General features: G+C 36.9%; 1 protein-coding gene across 6 annotated transcripts in view; it reads right to left on the reverse strand.

The window, feature by feature from the left end:
• Positions 1 to 20,785, reverse strand: part of ERICH1 (glutamate rich 1) — an 87,349-nt gene that overhangs the window by 11,051 nt on the left and 55,513 nt on the right. For 2 of the 6 annotated variants that reach the window (XR_012834401.1, XR_012834402.1), the window contains exons 4-6: positions 8,668 to 9,045; positions 6,019 to 6,213; positions 1,239 to 1,415 (exon numbers count right to left, since the gene is read on the reverse strand). Coding sequence is in view for 1 of the 6 variants with exons in the window: in XM_075747269.1 (XP_075603384.1) it covers positions 1,342 to 1,415; positions 6,019 to 6,213; positions 8,668 to 9,045 (647 nt within the window). In the remaining 5 variants the exon portion in view is untranslated. Of the gene's footprint in view, positions 1 to 4; positions 1,416 to 6,018; positions 6,214 to 8,667; positions 9,046 to 20,785 lie in introns of those variants that run through there. The other 4 variants (XR_012834398.1, XR_012834399.1, XR_012834400.1 and 1 more) reach the window with 3 other exon arrangements.

Consider the following 20,785-nt stretch of genomic DNA (forward strand, 5'->3'; position numbering starts at 1 on the left):
AGGATGAAATGATTAATTTCCTGTGGGGTCTGTCAACAGAGTATCTTAGGTGCTTCACATTCAAGTGATATTTTCGTCATTCTCCAGATGTGGGACTGAGGCACACGGCATATCAGTGAAAAGTCACAGCTGCAGTTCAGTGCCTAAGTGTTAGCAAGTCAGGAGCATTAAAACAGGGAACACACTACTAGTTTCCCCTCTGCAAATTCTGGTTTAAATATCTTTCTTAGCAGATACAGACGTAACTCAAGTTCTCCAGAGCTGCACACAGCTGCCTTAGCCATAAGACCATTTTTTCTGCACCTGCAATCCTTTGGCATGTTACTGAATCCCTTTTAACTTCTTCAATTAACAAGAAAGAGGTATGACTGTATTTTTATTATGCATTTTTGAGCATTACTAAAACCAATGCCTTGCAATAATATAATATAATAAAAAACAAAGCAAAAACCCCACACAATGTTTATATAGTGTTGTCAGTAACGTATCTCCAAGTGCGTGTTGGAGGAGATAAATATCCTGCTGATGAGGAAAGTAACACACTAAGATATGAGAAATGGTTTGCTCTGTACCACCAATCAGGTGAACGACAGCTGAGAGAAGAGCCTTTCACATACAAAGCATTTTTTTCCTCAGGATTCCAAAACATTTTGCAACCATGGATATTAGTTACTGTATCATCTACACGTGGATAAATTCAGTTGCAGAAAGACTACACAGTAATCAGTGAGAGAACCCAGTCCCATAATTCTGCAGTCAGTGAAGCCCATTGGATTGTAACAGGCCGGGCCATGGAATAGTTCTGAAAATGCCATCCAAGTTTCTGCTAACTCCAAACAGTACCTACATGACCCGCATGCAGAAATATATCTATTTCCAAACTTAGCAGTTTATTCAGCAAAAATACATTCCTCAGATTTAAATATAAAAATATATTTATGTTTTTCAGATACACAGATATATCAGATAAACAAGAGAAGTCAAGAAATAAAACTTCCAGAAAGGAACGATCAATTTATAAATGCCCCTCCATACTTCTTAAACAAAATACCTGATACAGACTTTATCATTCCAGATAAGTCCCTTATCCTAAAGTGAAATGTACACACTAATCCAGCTGAAGACTCAGGTCACACAACATACGCATATTCTTGATCACCTAAACACAAAAATCACATGTAGTTATACCCTGTTTATTGTCTTCTGGAGTTTCTAACACAGAAAAATAATTCATTTACCTGAAGGTGTAGAATGTGTATTGACACTGTTCTTCCTGAAAAATTGCTACTTGGTTAAGAGTTTGTATATTAAATTTTAACCCTGTGCATATGGACACAGGCTTTATTTCCTGTTCTTCACAGGAAGGATATCTGTAATCCAGTAGTGAAACAGAGACGTGACTATCTTGGTATGATCTGAAACAAAGAAAACACATTCCTCCTGAAATACCTGTATGACATTTCCGAACATTAACAAAAAAGACTTGTACAAACATCTGTTTCCATTTGATATTGACGTTTCAGTAAAAACAATGCAGATATTGAAGCTTGAAGACTAACACATATGAATTTCTAGATAAATAGGAAGTCAGTTATTTGTAGGAGAAAAAAATCTTGATTCTATGTTTTGGAATGTCCTATTTGTTATGATTCAATAATTCAGAAAAAAAGGAGATCAAAATGACATGATCATATGGGTAAGGCTAAAAGAGTGCAATCTTCTCCACTTCTTTCTGTCTGGAGAGTAATTTCACACATTATTATTTAACTTAGAGTAGCAAGTCGAAGCCCCAGTTGAGAATGAGTCGTCTTGTACAGACAGCTGCATTAAAGCCTCGAAATGCCATGGCTTCTGCTTTAATTCATAGATTATCTATGTGACTTTATTTATTTTTAATGACAGGACTTTCTACAGTACTTATCACATAATATCACATTTTAGATGATTCTATAAAGTTATGCTAATATAGCTTTCACATTTCAGTTCCTTTTCTTTGAATGTTCATTTAAAAAAAAAAAAAAAAGAAAAGTTTAATCATTTTAGGACCTCTGTGTATCCAGCCTGTGTATTGTTGGCACACAGTAAGTGTATTACTTCTGGTCTGCAAAATGTACCCCCCTGCCCCCTGCAATGGACACATATATAAAGGACAACTCTCCAAAAAAAGACAGCTGAAAGAAGCTTCTAGCTCTTCTGTGAGTGATAATTTCCTAGGCAACAAGGGAAGAGTATATTTGAGACTTGATACTAACCAACAAAGGGAAAATGTTAATAGATAATGGAATGAAGTTGATGAGTAGAAGCTGAATGAGTTCATAAGTGAGGAGATAATGACTTTTTCTTTTTAATTAGGTGATCACCTATGCTTTAATAATTGATGTGAAATGGGAATTAAGTAGCCCTCATTTCAAAAGCTACAGTTTCCAACCAGCAAATGGAGCATTACTTCCAGTCACAGCCCTTCTCCTCTGCCCACTGCACTGTGTAGGACCATGGAGGGGTCTGGCTTCCTTTTGCAAATGGCCATTGACCTTATAGAGATCAGCTAAGCCTCTATTAATGAGAAATGCATCTCTATTTGACTTCTAAACATTCTCTTCCCTGCATTTATAGAAGACTTTAGGTTAAGGGAAGTACTTTTTGTTGAAGACTACCAGATAAATGGAAATAGTAATAGAACATGTTCTTTTTTACAATCTAAGAACAATGACACTTTAAATAACCATGTTCAAACAAAACTCTTGACCAACTTTGTATGACTACTGACATTCAAGGACAAAGATAATTTGATGGAATAACTTGAAGCACAAAGTACAAGGTAAGTTGATGGAGGATGACAACTAGAGAGAACAACCAGTATCTCTTAACCATAGAGATTTTCTTGTTCAAGTATGTTTTCTCATTTAAATGAAGGGTTAAAGATAATACTTTAATGTTGATCATTTTTCTGTTTCAATCTCCTCAGCAATTTCCTCTTCCTGCAACATTTTTCAGACCCTACGATCAACCTTGTTAAACTTTTCTTTGACATGACTGCAAATAATGGATTCTAAGAGCTTATGATAGAACAGAAACTTTTTTCTTCATTGTTTCTTTTTTCTTTTGTTTGAACCATGATTCCCAATCTGACTAGCATGCTAAGAGGTGTGAAGGAAATACCATAAACATGGTCTTGAAACAGTGGTTTTCAATTTGTTGTCTGCAGACTTTGGGCAGTCCACAGCTTACTCTAAAGGGTCTAAGAAAAGCAAGTTTGTCATCAGTAGGCATAAACTTGCCAAGTGGGACTTGGTAGCCCCAGTGGAAAATTAGATTAAACCATAACATAAATGTATGAGAAAATAAAAGATATATAATAGTATGTTTACTTTATAAAGTTTAGTAATGGAGAATGTGCATTTATATGAAAGATATGCATCACTTCTCATTTTTTCCTAGTCTTTCCTTCCTTAAATGAAACCCACAACTGGATAAAGCATGGTACTCATTATTATTCCGTTGATGCTGGCATCTTAGGTAGAACCATAACCATGGGAAAAAGGGTTAACACATTGCTTCTTGAACTACAGGGAAAAAAATAGGTTTGTTTTCTAAAAACAATAGACCTTGCTAAAATTAAGAAAAATTCTTTTCTTTTCATCATGTTAATAAGAAATGACCTTTTCTTCTAGTACACCATGCCCCGGTAAAAATAAACAAAACAGAAAAAAAGGCAAGATAATCAGAACAACTTGTGAAAAAACCTGAGATTACTATGATGTACTGTACATTTTTATCTTCATAAACAGCCCTAACCTGTATTTCTATAACAAGAACTTGAATTTACTGAGACAACAAGTTTTTGTAATAACTCTTATCACCTGTTCCTTGGGAATGAAATCTAAAATTTTTTAAAAAATGGTCAAAATGACCTATTTTTGAGGCAAAAGTAGGAAAAAAAGTATAATTAAAAGCCTAATTCAAGGTAAAATTTCAGAGCACTATATTCTCATTCACTTAAATTCCCAAATTACAAAGTGAATATATTGTCAAAGTCTGCTGAGGCAAATTAATATCTAGCAGGTGTTTAAATATCCTTTAATAATTTATAACAATGTATCTTCCTCTTTCTTATGTTGTTGTACCTTATGAATATCAAATCAACTACTACAGTTACACCACCTTGAACTTGGAATGAAATTAGAATTGAGCCTGGAGTGACAACAGTTACTAGGAAAAAAAAAAAATCAACTGGAAGAATAAACAATTTCAGGCTGTACCAGCAGAAACATAAATAATTTTAGAAATCACTGCTTTTTTAAGTGACAAATACATACATCAGAAAATTAGGGTAGTTGCATGGATTTCTTTCTAATTTGCTTCTGTTTTCTCTCTTCAGTTTGACATTTTTGCTACATAAAAGTAAACAGAGCAGCTTGCCTCAAGGCTGCAAAACCCAACAGAATTCCTGTATTGAGTAGAATTTAGATAACATCTGTAAGGAATGTCCTGAATGCGGTCACTTCAATAGTTCCATTTTGATTTAATCAGCAGAAGTTGAATTAGGTCATTTAATAAAGGGCCAATACCATTATCACTATTTCTGCTGAGTCCTACTTTGCAAATGTGTATTACATCCAATGAGACTATCTGATTATAATTAAGATCATAGAATCTAGGCTTGAAATTAATTATCGAATGCATAGAAGGATTCTGTTCCATGTATATGTGGATATTTCAGATCTATCAGAACCTTAAGGGTTGTCATACTCCATATCTACACTTTAAAGAATACATAGTACTTCTCTAAGAATTTCCTTTTCAAAATGTATCAGCTAGGAACTCCCCAGGCAGGAATTCTCGCTTTTCTGTTTTCACAATGCGCAGCATGCAGTAGGCTCCAGTCTTGACTGGGATCTTTAGCCACTATCATGCTGTAAATTATTTAATGATGTTACAAGCAGTAGTCTCTTCTCTGAATGTTACTGCTAAGCCTCTGATGGTTATGATTTTATTTACTATGTTATCACACTACTACCAGCTCAGTAGTTACTCTTCAAAAGACTTAGAGCACTATCTAAAATGGTTGAGATTCTCTTGTGCCATAGCAAGTGCTCCCAACTCTGATTAAATTCTTTGGGAGGCAAGAAAATTCAGCACATCTTGTCGATTGGGCTGATGCTGCAACAAAAGTACTAATGACAACTAACAATGACTGTTTAAATGAAGACTACTTGGAAAATTAATTATTATACCTTCTATGGACTACATGCTGATCCCACATGCACTTGAGGAACTATTAACTATCCAAGAAGAAATTCTACTAAAATTATATGGGCTATAATAGAGAACAAAAGGAGCATGAATGAAATCAGACTTGTGCCTGAGGGATGAAAAGATTTAGTAACAGAATAATTTTTCTTTTTGTGAATGACTTTATAATAATCATTTATTATAAAGAGTTACATTATATTTTTACACAATCGACAGTATTTTTTAGAAACTTAAACCAGATACTTTTATTTAAACAAAATCAAAGCTGTAAATCAAACTTTGGCCTGTAAAATCTAGGTGTTCAAGATGCCACGCTGGTGACCAAGAAGAAATGAAATAATGGGCTTTATTGATTCTTATGCATGTAAAATTAAACCTTAACTGGGTGAGTGAAATCTCCAAGGTAAATAAGTTAATTCCCATGATTTAAAAAGTCTACAAAGAGAATGTGTTAAAAATATGTTTTAATCATGATTAAATCTTAAACCAGCTAAGATTTAAAACATATTGTTTTAAGAACCTGAATCATCTTGTACTCTATAGTTGCTGCAAAGTATGAAAAGTTTCTGTATTGATCACAAACAAGAAACAGGGAAAATCACTGTATTTTCAGTGGAAATTATGCTTTCAAATCTTGTATAAGCATATATTTACCACTACATGATTATTTACAGCTTCATAATAAAAAAAAGTCTGTGACAAATCTGAATTTTAATCCACACAAAAAAGAACATCAGTGAATGAACATGAATGAATGGTACCTACCAGGACGCATCATGGATTGTTCTTGGAATTGTTTCAAAGCATCCTTCAACCTCTCAATATCTTGTAGCAATACAAGAGATTTCAGCAGATGTAGAAGAGTCACATCTGAGGAAGAGATGGTGCGAGATTCAAGACATTGTAAAAGCTCTTGGGCAGTTGCTGAATCTACAGCAGAATCTGTGCATTCTGATTTACCTAGAAAAACAATTGGAAAACCTCATTAAAAATATTCCATGAGCACAGAGAATTTTCCTAATGACACTTTCTTTTCAAAGAAAGCATCTTCCTTTTTAGTACAACTTACAACTAAATATCAGGTACTACAGAATAGCTGGCTTCTCCCATTTTTCGTTAAATATTAAAACAATGGTAAGAGGGGAAAGTATCCTATTTAAAAAGTAAAAAGGACAATAGGATTCATAGTGACAAGACTGCAAGAGGAATATAAATGTTTGATATTAGCACAGGAAGAAGGTGTGATGAAGAAACTGTACTGCAGCCAAAGTGCTACGGTTTTGCTTCCTACACTGTATTATAAAAATGCACACACATGTGGAGACAGGGAACAACTCTGTGGAACTACTGCGAAACACTTCTGGAGGCATCCAATTATCTTGTTATTGTACTTTTACCTTTTTATTTACAAGCAGATACTACAACATGCAAGACAGCAGAGAAGAACATACATTGTTTCTACAGTACTAAAGCATAAATTCATTCTTCCATTCCAGTAACAATGTATAGTCTGTCCCTTTAACCAGATTCCCTTTAATTCTTCTGTGTTTACCAGCAAGCCAACTGAGAAGAACAGATTTCTCCCGATTCAGCTTTCTGACATAAGTACAAGAAGTATAATCCCATGTGATCATTTGAAAATGCTGCTAAAAGCAATGGCTTCCAATTTTATCTAAAAAAAATGGGGAGTGTTAAAGTCACTCAACTAGGAAAGGAAAACAGCATAATGTCAGATCTATATATAAACTGGGATTTGCCTAACAAGAAAGTTAGTCATACTCTGATGTATGGATGTGACATCTTATCTGCAGATGAACTTTCTTTTACCTGAGAATTTCTCTCTGTGGATTCCAAGGTCCTCACTGGCTCAACCGTCTGATCTGCAGGTTTGACACCAGGGCCAGTCAGTCTGTCTATCACTGCTAAAACCTGAAATTGACTTCCAGGAAAGCGGGAAGCTCAACACTTTTTCTTAAAATTCAACATGCAACACAGCTGTGGACAACTGTCCAGGTTTCTGTTCTGGGTCATGTATTAACAGCAGAACTGTCAACTCAGTTTGCAATCTTGCTCAGTTACTCGGGAGTTCCACTACAGCAAATGCATGTAGTTTAACTTACGTTTACTTAGCCATACACTGAAATAGTAAAATTCTTACTTTTAGTGATGGAAATACTTTAGCCAGAAAGTAGGATGGATTTCGAATGCTAGGCTTAGTATGAAGACCTGACACAGCAGAAAAATTTTAACAGTAAGCAAAGAAAATTTTATGTATAAATCCTGAGAAAAAAGTTAACATAAAATCACCAATGTCATCTTAACAGGGCTTTTAAAGTAATTCTGTAGTCTAAAGATGAATTTTATGGGACTAGGAGCTGACAGCTCTGACTTAAGATGGACTCATACAGGTAGGTAAACTGTCTAATATTCTTCATTCAGCTCCACACAGGCAGTCAAGGCCTTGCACTTTGAAAAAATGTTCACTGCTTTTTTCCAGTTTTACAAGACAGTTATCATTTTAAAGCTATGTTCTGAGCTGAGCAACTAAAGAACATGTCAGCTTGTCCTTAAGAAAACATATTTAATTCTAGATGATACCAACATAATCTGGTGTATGTACCAATAATTACTATACTTGCCATTAAAACGTCATTATCTCTGAAAGGTGTTGATGACATAAGCACCATACAAGCAGCTTTCTAGGAAGGAAATGGAAGAAATGTGCAGTAGGAATTTCTCTGAATTTAGTGGCCAGATGAACATTCAATAGGCCATTAGGGATAACATCCATGCAATCCTTTTTAAACTGCTATGGAATATGTATGGATCATGAGTTCACATCCATCTTGTTCACAAGCGCTTTATGCCAATACACCTTCCTAGTGCCAACAGTATCTCCCCCTTTCCTCTTGGATGCTGTCTGTCTAGATTTCCTCATATATTACAAATAAATGTCCTCCTGGGAAGGAGAACTTTCTGAAAAGTAGGTTGGTTCAGAGAGAATAAGCAGGAAAGTAGTTTAGGATAGCAATTATTGCCCTCATTTGAAGCCTTCTGAAAACAAGTAATCCTTCTGGATGTTTGCTTGCAGAGGAAAGAAGAATTTGGTCCATTTTAACCACTAAGTTTACCCCAAGTCCACTGGAATGTTTTTAAACAGGAATATTATGTATATTTTCAAAGACAGAGAAACAAAGAGATTGGGGCCACAGTTTTTTATATTGATGTAGATTGTCACATATTCATGTACACACCAGAAAATGGGATAAATACTAGGTACCCCCATGTCGTACCGAGTTCAAAGGAGATACTTCGCTAGTAGTTTTGGCCCATTCTACAGCAATAATAAGTACACATCTATTTTCCCCTACGTGGTAATACTCATGAAAAGAAAGGAGAAAGAGTGGTACATACTGTCAGCAAAATAAATTTGTTGTGTTGCCTGCAGGAAGTCCAGAATGCTATCTGCCTTTTTATCTATGTCTTTTAAGCCTGCTGCTTCTTCTGTGTTGTTTTTGTCAGGCTGATATGTAAAATCCACACCAGTAGTTTTTGTTACCAAGCCAGCTGCTCTCATTTTTTCTTTCTGTCGCTTCTTTTTCATTTTTCTCTTTTTGTTTTTGCTTATTTTGGGACTGTCTATCTGCTGCAGCTGTAAATTATCTTGGACGAGAGTCTCTTGCATTCCAGATTCTGTTTGTTCTCCATGTACATTATTAGAGTTTTGCAAACTGGTCTTTTGTTTCTTCCTTCGAATGCGCTTTCTCTTGGCTTGTCCTTGATATTCCTCCTCTGCAGATTCAAAAGAGACACGATACTTGTAAATATGAAGATCTGTAATAAGCATTTTGGAACTGCGTACAATGAAATATTACTCCCTTCGAATTCTGGGATGTCTGAGCGGCTCTAACCTTACTTATATGCTTAGAATGCCTTTCAGTACTACAATGTTAAACCCAACTTTTCTGAATGCATTGAGTTAGAAGACAAGTTCTTTTCCCTTCTGCTTTCAATAAAGACTATACTCTCCTTTGTGCTACATACTTTACATCACATTTACTTTCTTAAGGTTGATAATATGGTTCTATACAGAGAGTGAGGTTAAAAGAATCACCAGGGCAAAAAACAGTATGGGCAGGCTGGGGAACACAGCATGAGAGAGTTCCACCAAGAGGCTCACACCACCAGTTGGCAGACTTGATCAAGAATGCAAGAAGAATGCATGTAATTCACAATAAAAGGCAACAGTGCTTATATCGACGATATCTCTCCATGATAGTGCTGTGCCTTAAAAAGACCAGGCATCTGTTTGTTCTGCTTTCTCCTCCTTAGGGATATCTTAATGCTAGCTCAGCTTTGGGCATCAGCTTTATAGGGAAAGCATGCAAGTCATCAGTGACCTTGGCAAGTAATCTCTGACCTCTTTAATAGCCTGTCTTCATTCTGTCATTCCCTTGCTACATTATAATTTCCTTAGTAGCTAATTTTTTAAAAAGCTCAAACGTCAAGGGAAAGAGGTCCCTCTTGCTCTCCAAGACAGCTTTCATGCTTCTTCACTCAGATCTTATCCCTGTACACAAAGCCAGAGTTCTGAAGTCATCTCTGACCCTGAGCTGACTGCCTCTCCCACACACTCACTTCTGAGTGTAAGCCCTCCTGGCAGTAGCAAGGGAAGACCGCCAGAATCCATCTTCCCTTTGACTGCACTGCTGCTGTAGTCCATGTTCTTGCCTATGATAATTCCTGTCTAATTAACTGAAATTCCCGCCTTCTATGGTCTAACAAAATCTTCACATGTTTAAATATCATGGAGTGCAGAATGCCAGTGTTCTTCTAATGTCTTGCTCTAGAAAGTTAAGCCGTTTATCCTTCCCTCAACCTCTACCTGACTGTTTCTAAACTCCTCACAGTGCTCTTATCTATCTGGTTTTATGCCATTCTCTCATTTACCTGGTTTTACACCTTTCTCTTAGGGTCAAAGAACCTTTGCTTGTCTAACACTGGTATAATGCAGGAGAGACACCTGAAGCCCAACGCTTGTTTCTGAATGATCTGTGTAGTCTCCTGAACTGCCTCTGACATTCTCAGCTTGTTTGGCTTTCTCATCACTCCTCCCCCTACCTCAAAGACCTACAGTCTTTGCCTCTATTTTCTCCATGGTTGGAGGCCCTCTCTTTCATTTCTGTTTCTTTTTCTGTCTTGAACTCTGTCAGCTCTGAGCCACTTTCTCTCTTTAAATATCACTACAAGACTTTTAGTTCTTTAGCTGACAGATGACTCACTGCAAAGCAATCTTCCATACTTTCTATGAAGAAGGCTGCATAAAAATAAATTTGCTGTATTGTAATTGAACACCACGGCATGTTAAAGACACACCAAACGTCACCTCATACCCACAGTGTGGAATGTTTTGCACGCATGGTATTTGAGCTAAATATCTTTATACATGATTTGGACATATGGGATGTGGGAAAAATAACGTCTGTGTCGTCCTGTAGGAATAAAATACCAGAACTGAAGGCAGATATGAATGGTGAAAGATGCTATAAACAAAACATCAATGTTTCATCTTAAGATCTAATTTGGATTTTCATGGGAGTATTTGTGTTATAATAGGTGAATTTCACTGTAAACATAGATACATTGTTCCCTATAATTTCTCAGCCCTCTGTTAACCTGAATCACACTGTTTGCTAATAAAGCTACTCTAATCTGTGCTCTCAGCAAAGTGGCCCAATGTGCTCTTTACACACCCAAGAATCACTGAATCTCATCAAAACTGCAGCATGATGTGCAGCCAAGCACCCTCAACTGGTTTGAAGCCTCTCAAAAAAAAATGGTGCAGAAGGCAGAACATGGCTGAAGATAATTGATGTTTTGAGTTACATCCAAAAGTCTGCTTATGCTTTGTAGCTCAGGACACCAGAAGGTCTGAAGTGACCATGGTGAAGCTGTCGAAAGGCAGAATGAATGTAGTCTTTCCGTGTGTATGTTATTAAGATAAATACCTGATTGAAAGGAAATCAGAACTGTGCTGAGCTTCCTCCAACACAGAAAACAAATCAAACACAAGACTCTACCTAGTTCTCTTGAGGAGTTAAACTGGCAGTACTCTAGCAGTTTTTGCCATTCTTTGCCCCATATTTCAGTATCTCTTTAGTATCTACTGCTCCATGTGTGGGAGCTACTAGTGATTCAACATTAGGAACAGATGAAATTACATGCTAACAAACGCCAACCAATGCACACAAAAGGGATTAATTTGAACAACTCACTGCTAGGGTTACAGTGAACTGCTACCAACTCAGGAAAAACAAAACCAAAGCCAGACCTGTGCACTGGTATGGAAAGCTCAATGAAAACACTTGCTCAGTGGGTATCAGTGATCAAAACAGCAAACACCTTGTTTGCATACAAAAGAAAGAGGTTGGAAAATAACAGGAAAAATATTCCAAAGCTATTATACCGATCTGTTACACTCTTCAAGCTTATAACACTATGTTTCTTAGCATAATCCCAGCACAGTATGACTTTGGCAGACAAGAGGACTCTCACAGAAGTTACCAAATGAAAAAAAAACTCCAAAAAGGTTTGTATGATTTGATTTGAAAGAGTAATAAAATGGGCTCTGTTTCTGCCTCCTCATGCAAGAACAAGGTGACATCTAATTAATCTGAACAGCCTCACAAGCAAATAGAAGAAAGTAAATACTTGTTTTACAAACAGTATAGTTAGCTTATTGAATTCACATGTGTGTGGCACACATGGGAGCCAAGAGCTTAATGGCATTCAAGAACTGGTTGTTTATATAGCCAGCAAGGCTACCTGACTATAACAGCCATGCTAAAATACAAATAAGAGTTGTACAAGAAATATAAACCATAATGTTTAGGTCACAGCCCACACAATGATCTTAACAAATGAAATGCTCAGTGGGATTCACCTCCCACAACTTTAGCTATCTGAAAAGAAAATACTTAGTGCATACTTAGACCTATGCTCCCTCTGATAATCCAAGAGAAGCTAGCATCTTCAGAGAGCAATGTACCTCATCCTAAACCAGCTGGGATGGAAATGCACACTAAGGGTCTTCAGCTCTTTCTCTACCCTTCCACTAAATAGAAAGGAAAAGTAGACAATGAGTTTGGACTAGATAGTTGCAACAACTGAGAAGAATTAGTCTCTAACAAAAATTAATAGTACGGAGGAGTTCATCACATTGATTTTTACTAATTAACAAAATCCACTGTTTTATGAAAAAAAAAAAACGCTTTTTGACTGATTCTCTACACTTCAAACCAGTAGGGAGGCTGATAAAATTTCCATGGATATGAATCTGGTTCCAATAATTTTTCCCACTGACTGAAGCGGTTTGTCAAAGCAGCATAGTTATAACAAATGCAGGAAATACATACTACACAAGCAATCTTAGTAAGGTGTTGAATACGTACTTAAGCAACGTTGACAGGAATATCAGCTTTTGGACCACACTAACAATAGCTACAACTGCAGCTACAGCTTGTCCTAATTCCACAAGAGCTGATGATTCCTCTCCTTCTGTTCCATAATGGCTTGTCACCTCTCTCCTTCCTAAGACCCATCTCTGCTCCACAAGTGGTTTAATTTATCACATAATCCAATTATCCAGAAGCAATTGTCTTTAACCTGTTTAGTCTGGACTCAGTGCCCTCTCAGACTGAGCAAAGTGGCTTCCAGACAGAATGCCCATGTACACTTTCCAGCCACGGTCATAATTTCATAAGCATTTCTTTAAGCCTTAATAAGAACACTCTCCTCAGGAACTTTTCAGAATTAAAAGTAACTATTTTCTTTGGGGTTTTTGTTGTTGTTGTTTTCTTCTGGATTATTTTGTCTAGGTTACTTTCCTGATACAGTTCACCATGCAGCTGCACAGTTACACTAGGCTGACTGACAGAATGATATGGAAGTGGGAATGAGCAGCCTGGAAAGGAAAGTCAGCACCAACAGAAAAAGTCATCTTCTAACAGTCTATCTCATCTGGTCTGAAACGTTAAAAAGTCTTCTCCATACAAACTGCGTGTCTTCTTACAAAACAGAGGCAGAAATATGTCAAAAAACAGACTTAAAATGAAATAGAGGACTCGGGTTATAGATACTGCTTATTGAATTTTGATAATGAGAAGTCAGCACATCCAGTTTATATCTTCAAGGAAAAATAGAAAATAATAAAAATAATGATTTACATCAAGACTCCGAATAAGATGACTTTTATTTATTAACTTCTATTATATTAGCAAGTTATTCTGTATTCATCATCAGGGCAGCTGGAGACACAAAGAGACTGAATACAAAGCTTAACATAGGCTAACAGCAATAGCTGACTGTTGTCCCACCCAGACTAACCACCAGCATGAACACATTGCTGGCAACTCTGTGACTGAAAAGATGAGCTTCCTCAAGTTTATCTGTAGTATTTCAGTTCCTTCAGACAATGGCAGATGGAAACATTCAGGGAAAGCATCATGTAAGACAATGAAAAATGGGAGGCCATTTATTTAGGTTAGGTGTCTGCAAGTCTAGGGTATACAAAGTTCCACAGCATGCCAAAGTGAAGTTTGGGGTTGAGTATCTGAGAATAAGCTGATGATACTAGGGAATTTTTTAAAATCAGGTCCCTAAATATTGTTAGAACAAACCTTTAGAACAGCATATTTTAAAAAAAAAAAAGGAAAAAAAAAAAGAAAAAAAAGAGATAAAGCAGATTGAGGAAAAGATAGTCAAAGAATACCTGCTGAACTTTAGAAATCTCCACTATAACGTGCTCATCATGACTCAAGTATGGCAGCTGGCTCTCCTGCTCAAGGACCAAGTCCCACAATAGGCTCTCTAGATGTTGTTTGTGGTAACTTTGCTCTTTTGCTCAGATGAAACAGGACATGTGCCTCTCTCCTGTTTTTTAATCCAGTTTAAACTCTTTTCTTCTCCCTGATATACTGGATGGATATTCCATGGTGTACCAAGTAGTCAATGCAGAGGAATTTAATTTTGGTTTAGGATCTTGCAAGGGAAAAAAATAATGTTATTTTTAGTGCCAATTAAGATAGCAGCAGCTACGATTTGGCCGAGAGTGAAAAGCTGTGGCTAACAAATGCAATAATATGTAATGGTTCATTAGAATAAAAGCAATACTGAAAAGATCTCAGGAGCACAAGATGACGTTAATATTTTTACACTTTTTTGGGGAAATTGTTCAAATCATTTGAAATCAGAAAAAAACCCCCACACTTCAAAGGTTTTAGTAGTCTACACCACTTTTGATGTTGGAGAAAACTTCAAAAGAGCGGAAGCTGTTTTGAGAACTGCTGCATTCTCTTCATTTACTTACCTATTCTGGGACTTTCCCTTTCACGCCATGTCTCTGTGCCCCCTTTGGTGAGGGGCTTTATCAAAACCTTGTGGAAATTCAAGGAAACCTTATCAGCTGTAGCACCTTTATCCACGTATTTCCTGGCTCTTCAAAGAATTCCAAGATATGTGTAGATTTCCTCTTTGCAAACCTCATGTTTATCTTTCCCATGCAGATCATAGGTTTTCAGGCATCCACAAATCTTATTTTGCATTATAATTTGTGTGGAACTGCCTAAGGCAAACATCAGGATTACAAGCTTGCAGTCCCCTAAGATGACTTAAGAACTGTTTTAAAAAAATTGGCATCACGCTGCCCAGCCTCAAAGTCTCTGATAACACGATAACTTGAAAAGCAAGTAGTTATGCATCACTGTCAGTAATGTGGGCAATTTTTTTCCTTGAATTCTTTCAGAAATTTTAGGCAAATAAAATCTGGTACTGGTGATTTTATTTTATCATTTATTTTGTTGCATGACCATTACATAACTTTGATTTCACCTATCTTTTGAGAAAACTCGAGAAGAAGTGTTCCAGCACGGGATTCTCCATAGTTTTTTCCACAGAAAACATCAACGCAAAGAATTTATTTAATTTTGCTGAGACAGGCCTCTCCATTCCTGCTGCACTACGATCATTGGCTCAAAGGACCAGTAGCCGTGTTGCTCCTGATGCATCAGATGTAAGACCTATTACCAGTTTTAATTCTTTGTACCACTTGCTCAAATATTCTTTAGCCTGTCTTACCATGTTTTTACATTTAAATTTATTTAAAACATCATTTGGGTGTGAATTCAGCTTTTTAAAGGACACCTACTTGTTTCTAACAACTTCCTTTACCCTGTTGTCTAGCTCTGCTGTCTTCCTTTTGCTTTTTCTCAAGCCTTTCATGACAGGTGGTGGGCACTGGCCTTGAATATCACATACAGTGTCCTGAAGTAGTTTCCACACCACCTGGTACAACTTCCTTCTCTTAGCTGACCTTTTTCAGGTTCTTTTTAGTAAGTATCTTTATTTTTGTGTAGTGTCCCTTCTTGAAGTGGATCACAACTGTTGTGGATTTTTCTGTTGGTTTTGTTGTTGTTGTTTCAGTGGGATGTTGAACATAATTGCTGCTGTTGCAATGTGCCTCTTCTGATCCAAACTCTACCCAGGACAAAGTCAAGAGTCACATTTCCTCTCACAGATCCACCAACCAATGCCTTGGTTACTGACTATGTCTGAAAACTGAGACTTTTTACAACAACCTGATGCGACAGTCACGTCATGTGAACAGGGAGAAACTGAAGATGCCATTACTACTCTCTCTGCTGCTTCTCTGATCTTTCAGCATACAGCAATGAGTATTCACAATCCCTGTTGGATAATGATGAAACAGACTCTAAGCTTGCTTTGCTTTCTGGTATTTTCCTGGTTTCAGCTGGGCTTGTTAATTTTCTTCCTAGTAGCTGGTATAGTGCTGTGTTTTGGATTTAGGATGAGAATAATGCTGAGGTTTTAGTTATTGCCAAGCAGTCAAGGATTTCTCAGCTTCTCAACTGCCCCCCGCAATGAGGAGGAAGAGGGTGCACAAGACGCCAGGAGGGGACACAGCCAGGACAGCTGACCCAAACTGGCCAAAGAGATACTCCTACCATATGACGTCATGCTCAGTATATAAACTGGGGGAGGAGGTTGGCCAAGAGGTGCCATGGCTCAGGAACTACCTGGGCATCAGTCAGCAAGTGGTGAGCAACTGCGTTGTGCATCACTTTTGTATATTCTTTTATCATTATCATTCTCTTCCTTTTCTGTCCTATTAAACTGCTTTTATCTCAATCTACAAGTTTTACCTTTTTTCAATTCTCTCCCCCATCCCACTGAGGGGCTGGGAGCAAACGGCTGTGTGGTTGTTTTAGCTGCCTGCCGTGTTAAACAGTCCACACACACATTGATCTAGGGCATCCAGGAGATATTTGAAACTATTCCAATGAATAAATTAATTTTGACAATAATATTTTAGGTCTCCTGTCACCTTATGCAAAAATCTTTGTTTAATGAAGCCCCCAAGTTTTCTTTAATACCAACTTTTCTGATACAAATTCTGTATTGCTCAGTGACTTTATTTTTAAATGAAAGCAAATATTTTTATCTTTTATTAATCTTTCTCATTATTTTTTTAATTTCAAACTCACTGTCGTCATTCATTTTGGCTTTTTTTGAGTGATGTGCAAACAACCTGAGTCAGTCACCATTGTGTAGAGGCATCACACAGCACTTCCTAAATGGGCTCAGTGGTGCTTCCCAAGAACACTGAAAATTACTATGTTCACTCAGTAAGTAAAATAAAATCATAGAACTGAGCATATTCACAGACATGAAAGAACAGAGATTCGATGACAATCAGTAACTGTTTTGAAGGCTACTAAATCAGAACTGCTCAAGGATCCTAAAGCTGCCTATGGAGTTTCTACAGTTTAGCAGCCACAAACACTAATTGCTACTAAATACAGAAATCGTCTTAGCTTTTGGCTAATAAGATTACATCTTTGTATTTGAATAGAAAGCATCACCATGAATTGGTGGAGGAGATTTGTAACATTTGTACGAAAAAACTGGAAACATTTTAAACATATGATGTCACATTTACACTTAAAAAATTTGTTGGTTTTTTTTTTTTTTAACTTTGCAGGACACACATACACATTCAGAGTTTTCTTTAAAGTCTTTTTTTCCCCCTCAAAGCTGGTTTTCAAACAATGCTTAAAGAATCCAAAGCTCTCCCTTTGCTCAGAATAACAGAAATGATAAGAAAAGGTGCAATCTTAAAATCTTGTTCAGCATTTAAAATGTTCTTTCCAAACATACCAGCTAAAATAAAGTGTAAGAAGTTATTTAGACTACAGGACTGCAAACTATTAAATGATAAGCAACCTAATGGAAAACTGATATCTAGTTTTCCCTTGTGATAAAGCAGTATCAAAGAGCAGATCTAAACTAAAAGTACAATCTTTGGTACAAAAGAGCTATCTAAAAGTACAGACGTTGACATAGCAAAATGAAGATACTCAGCAACAAAACCCAGCCCCAATTTATCAATTTCAGTGATTAAATATTTAAATATGATACCTCAACCCAATTTTTGTAATATTTCACAACATTCTTAACTTTTTACACAGCATCTAATAACCAATCACACTTAACCCCACATATGAAAGAGCTGCCAAAACTACATTTATTACCTGGTTCTTTCAGTAAATACTATTTCAAAACACTTTGTAAAAGCAAACTCTGAAAGAATGCAAACCTTCCAAGTGTTTTATTTTAAACTATTTCCTTTACTCATTTATCTTTGGATCTTAACTCTGATTTAAATTAAATTTAATTACATAGTTTCTATGTAGCTTTGTAAAAACAGGGATGTTTTAGGGCTGGGTTCAGCTAATTTTTATTAATCACATTCAAATTAATTACAGTTTAAAGAAGAGTTGAAAACATCAATATAAGTAATTTCTTAATGACCAAGTGCTCTATGTTAAGCTAATCATATACATATATGCAGACAGGTATCCTGTAAAAATAAGAAACATCACAGAGAATGAGCCTGAACAGTTGTGTAAGCTGGTGATCTGCCAATTTGTAATAGATAGGAATCTGGTGCTCTGGTCTTCCCAGTGATTTAGGTTTGCTCTCGACCACATGCTGCACTGCAATGGGCTCTGACCTGGCCAGAGCTGTAAGGTCAGACCGCTCAAATCTTTTTTTCCACAGTGAACACTCCAAAACAATTTTTAAATAGGAAAACTAGGTTTTAGTAGAACAAACAGACACTAGAACAGGTGATTTTTTGGCAAGAAAGCTGAAAATGAGGAAAATCAAAACAAACCAATATATCACCGTATCTCTACCTTGCCTACTGCATCCTGGTAAATCAATCCTCTTTGCTTAGCCTTGCTCTCAGTCCAGCACATCAGCGATTTCCAGAGCTGCACGGAAGTCTGCACAGTCCCCTTTGGGTCTCCAGGGAATGTCCGTCTGAAGCCTGTATTCCCGCTGTTCTCAGCAGACATCTAGTCTCTGCTATACATAGGGCTTATTCCTTGGCCAACATCATTCCTCTATAACCTGTTTGTCCTTTACATTCTAGAAAGTTATTCTCTCTCAGCAAATGTCTCCTCATCTCCTTAAGGGCTCTATCCTGCCTTCTCTACTGGGCAGCTACAGTTTTTCAAAGAATGAAACATGATATATGACATAAATGTGATTATTCTTAATAAATTGGAAAAAACCCACCCAACTGATACCATCTGCTACACAAATAAATGTTTGGGAAATGACTAAAATAATTTTGTCACATGTTGTCAACAAGAGAACATAGTCTATTTTCCTAGGGATTTATCCCACTGTACATAATCTGCTTTACACTATTAGATCACCTAGTTCTAGGCACAGCAAAATGCTACTGGGATAACACGGATCACTCAGTAGTTATCATTTCCAGGATTTCTTGTGCTGCTTCCCAAAAGCAAAGCACTTAAAATGGCAATGTGAGCACAATGACTCCTCTGTTCAGCTTAGTGAAGTGTAAAGTTCCTTTTAGTTCCCATTTGTTGAAAAATAGGAGTGGCTCTGCTGCAGCATGGTATCCTCGCTTGAAAATAACAGAAACTTTCTTACTGTTCTTCAGTTACATGATATGATCTATGAAATAACCCTGCTATGATAAAGGGAAATGTGTTCATCTGTCTACACTTGACATTATATTTCATACAAAGTTTAAAATCTGTCATCTGCTTACAGAACACAGTTTTTTCCATCATACGCTGCACCCCCAATCCAGATTAGCAGTGATGCTATTGCTTATTTTCTTTACTTGGTGCACTGCCTGACACTTCTACAAACTGAAGGTTTAATTTATCTTTTCTACTTCACAGAACTTTAGGTATCAATAGCTGCAAGTCACAGACTACACATAATAAGCTATGGATATGCATAATTTTTCTTTCCCTTCTTTGATATATCTATACATGTACTCAGATGTTCATTACTAACTGAATCTCTCACATGCTTTTGTGAACGGGCTGATGTATACTACTCTTAATCCCACTGGGAGAAAGGTAAAGCCCCTCACTGGCATAAAATGCCACTGATTCAGGGAAGGAATAAAAGGGCTCTCCCAAAGAGAGCTAATCCTGCCACAAGAAGCTAACTTTAACCTATATACTGACTTTTAGGCAGGATGCTCTCCCTAAATGAAATACCCAGCAGAAGGTAAGAAATCTGTGAGAGGAGAGAAGGAATAAATCCAGGTCTAGTAAGTCCCTCTCTAGGGTTTAATGATGTCTCCTTTACACATTTTCCACAATCTAGACAACAAATTTGGGCAAAAAAATTGTGACCCAAGTCATTTGGCAGCTCTGACATAAGAGGCTATTGTACTACTGCGTCACTGAATATAGCTTAGGGATAGACTACAATTTGTTGTAAGCATCTCGAGCTGTACTGGATACTGTCAGTACACATGCCATTGACTAAGCAGTTAGTTTTGAAGACTTTCTGGACTTAGGGAGGACAAAGCTTCAAAGAAAAACACCTTTTCTCTGTCTCAATTTTAAACTGACCACTTCCAATCTGAAAAAAAGGAAACAGAGGTGTAACTGAGTGATGGTTTAACCCTGATGGAGCTGGACAGCACATTTCATCTTTCTTTCAATCCTTTTGGAGTTTGTTTTGCTCTTCCTGACTTTTAAATAGTAATTAACAACACAGATCACAAAGGCTTACACATGACTGGGATAGAAAAAAAACCCTAAAAACAACTGAAAAAACTCCCCAAACCAAACAACTGTTCTGGTCATCTTCTCATCCTCCTGCCATTACAGCTCTGAGAGTGTCTTCTCAGCTAGTCCATAAAAGTTCCTTTTATTATGTTGCCAGTATTTGTGCAATGCCTCTAACATTGCTACAGTTCATCACTAAAATCTACTTGATAACGTAATTGCATCTCTTCAGGAAAAAATTATCAGACTACAGATGAGAAACTTTAACAAGTGCACACAAACATACTGCTTCCCGTTTCTGGAATTGGGAGTATCTTCACATCATTCCAACAGAGAGATGCTCAGAACTTTGTCAAACCTTTAGCGCAACCTGAGTGAGATACTTA

This window comes from Balearica regulorum, chromosome 3 (genome assembly GCF_011004875.1).
Source record: "Balearica regulorum gibbericeps isolate bBalReg1 chromosome 3, bBalReg1.pri, whole genome shotgun sequence".
NCBI lineage: Eukaryota > Metazoa > Chordata > Aves > Gruiformes > Gruidae > Balearica > Balearica regulorum.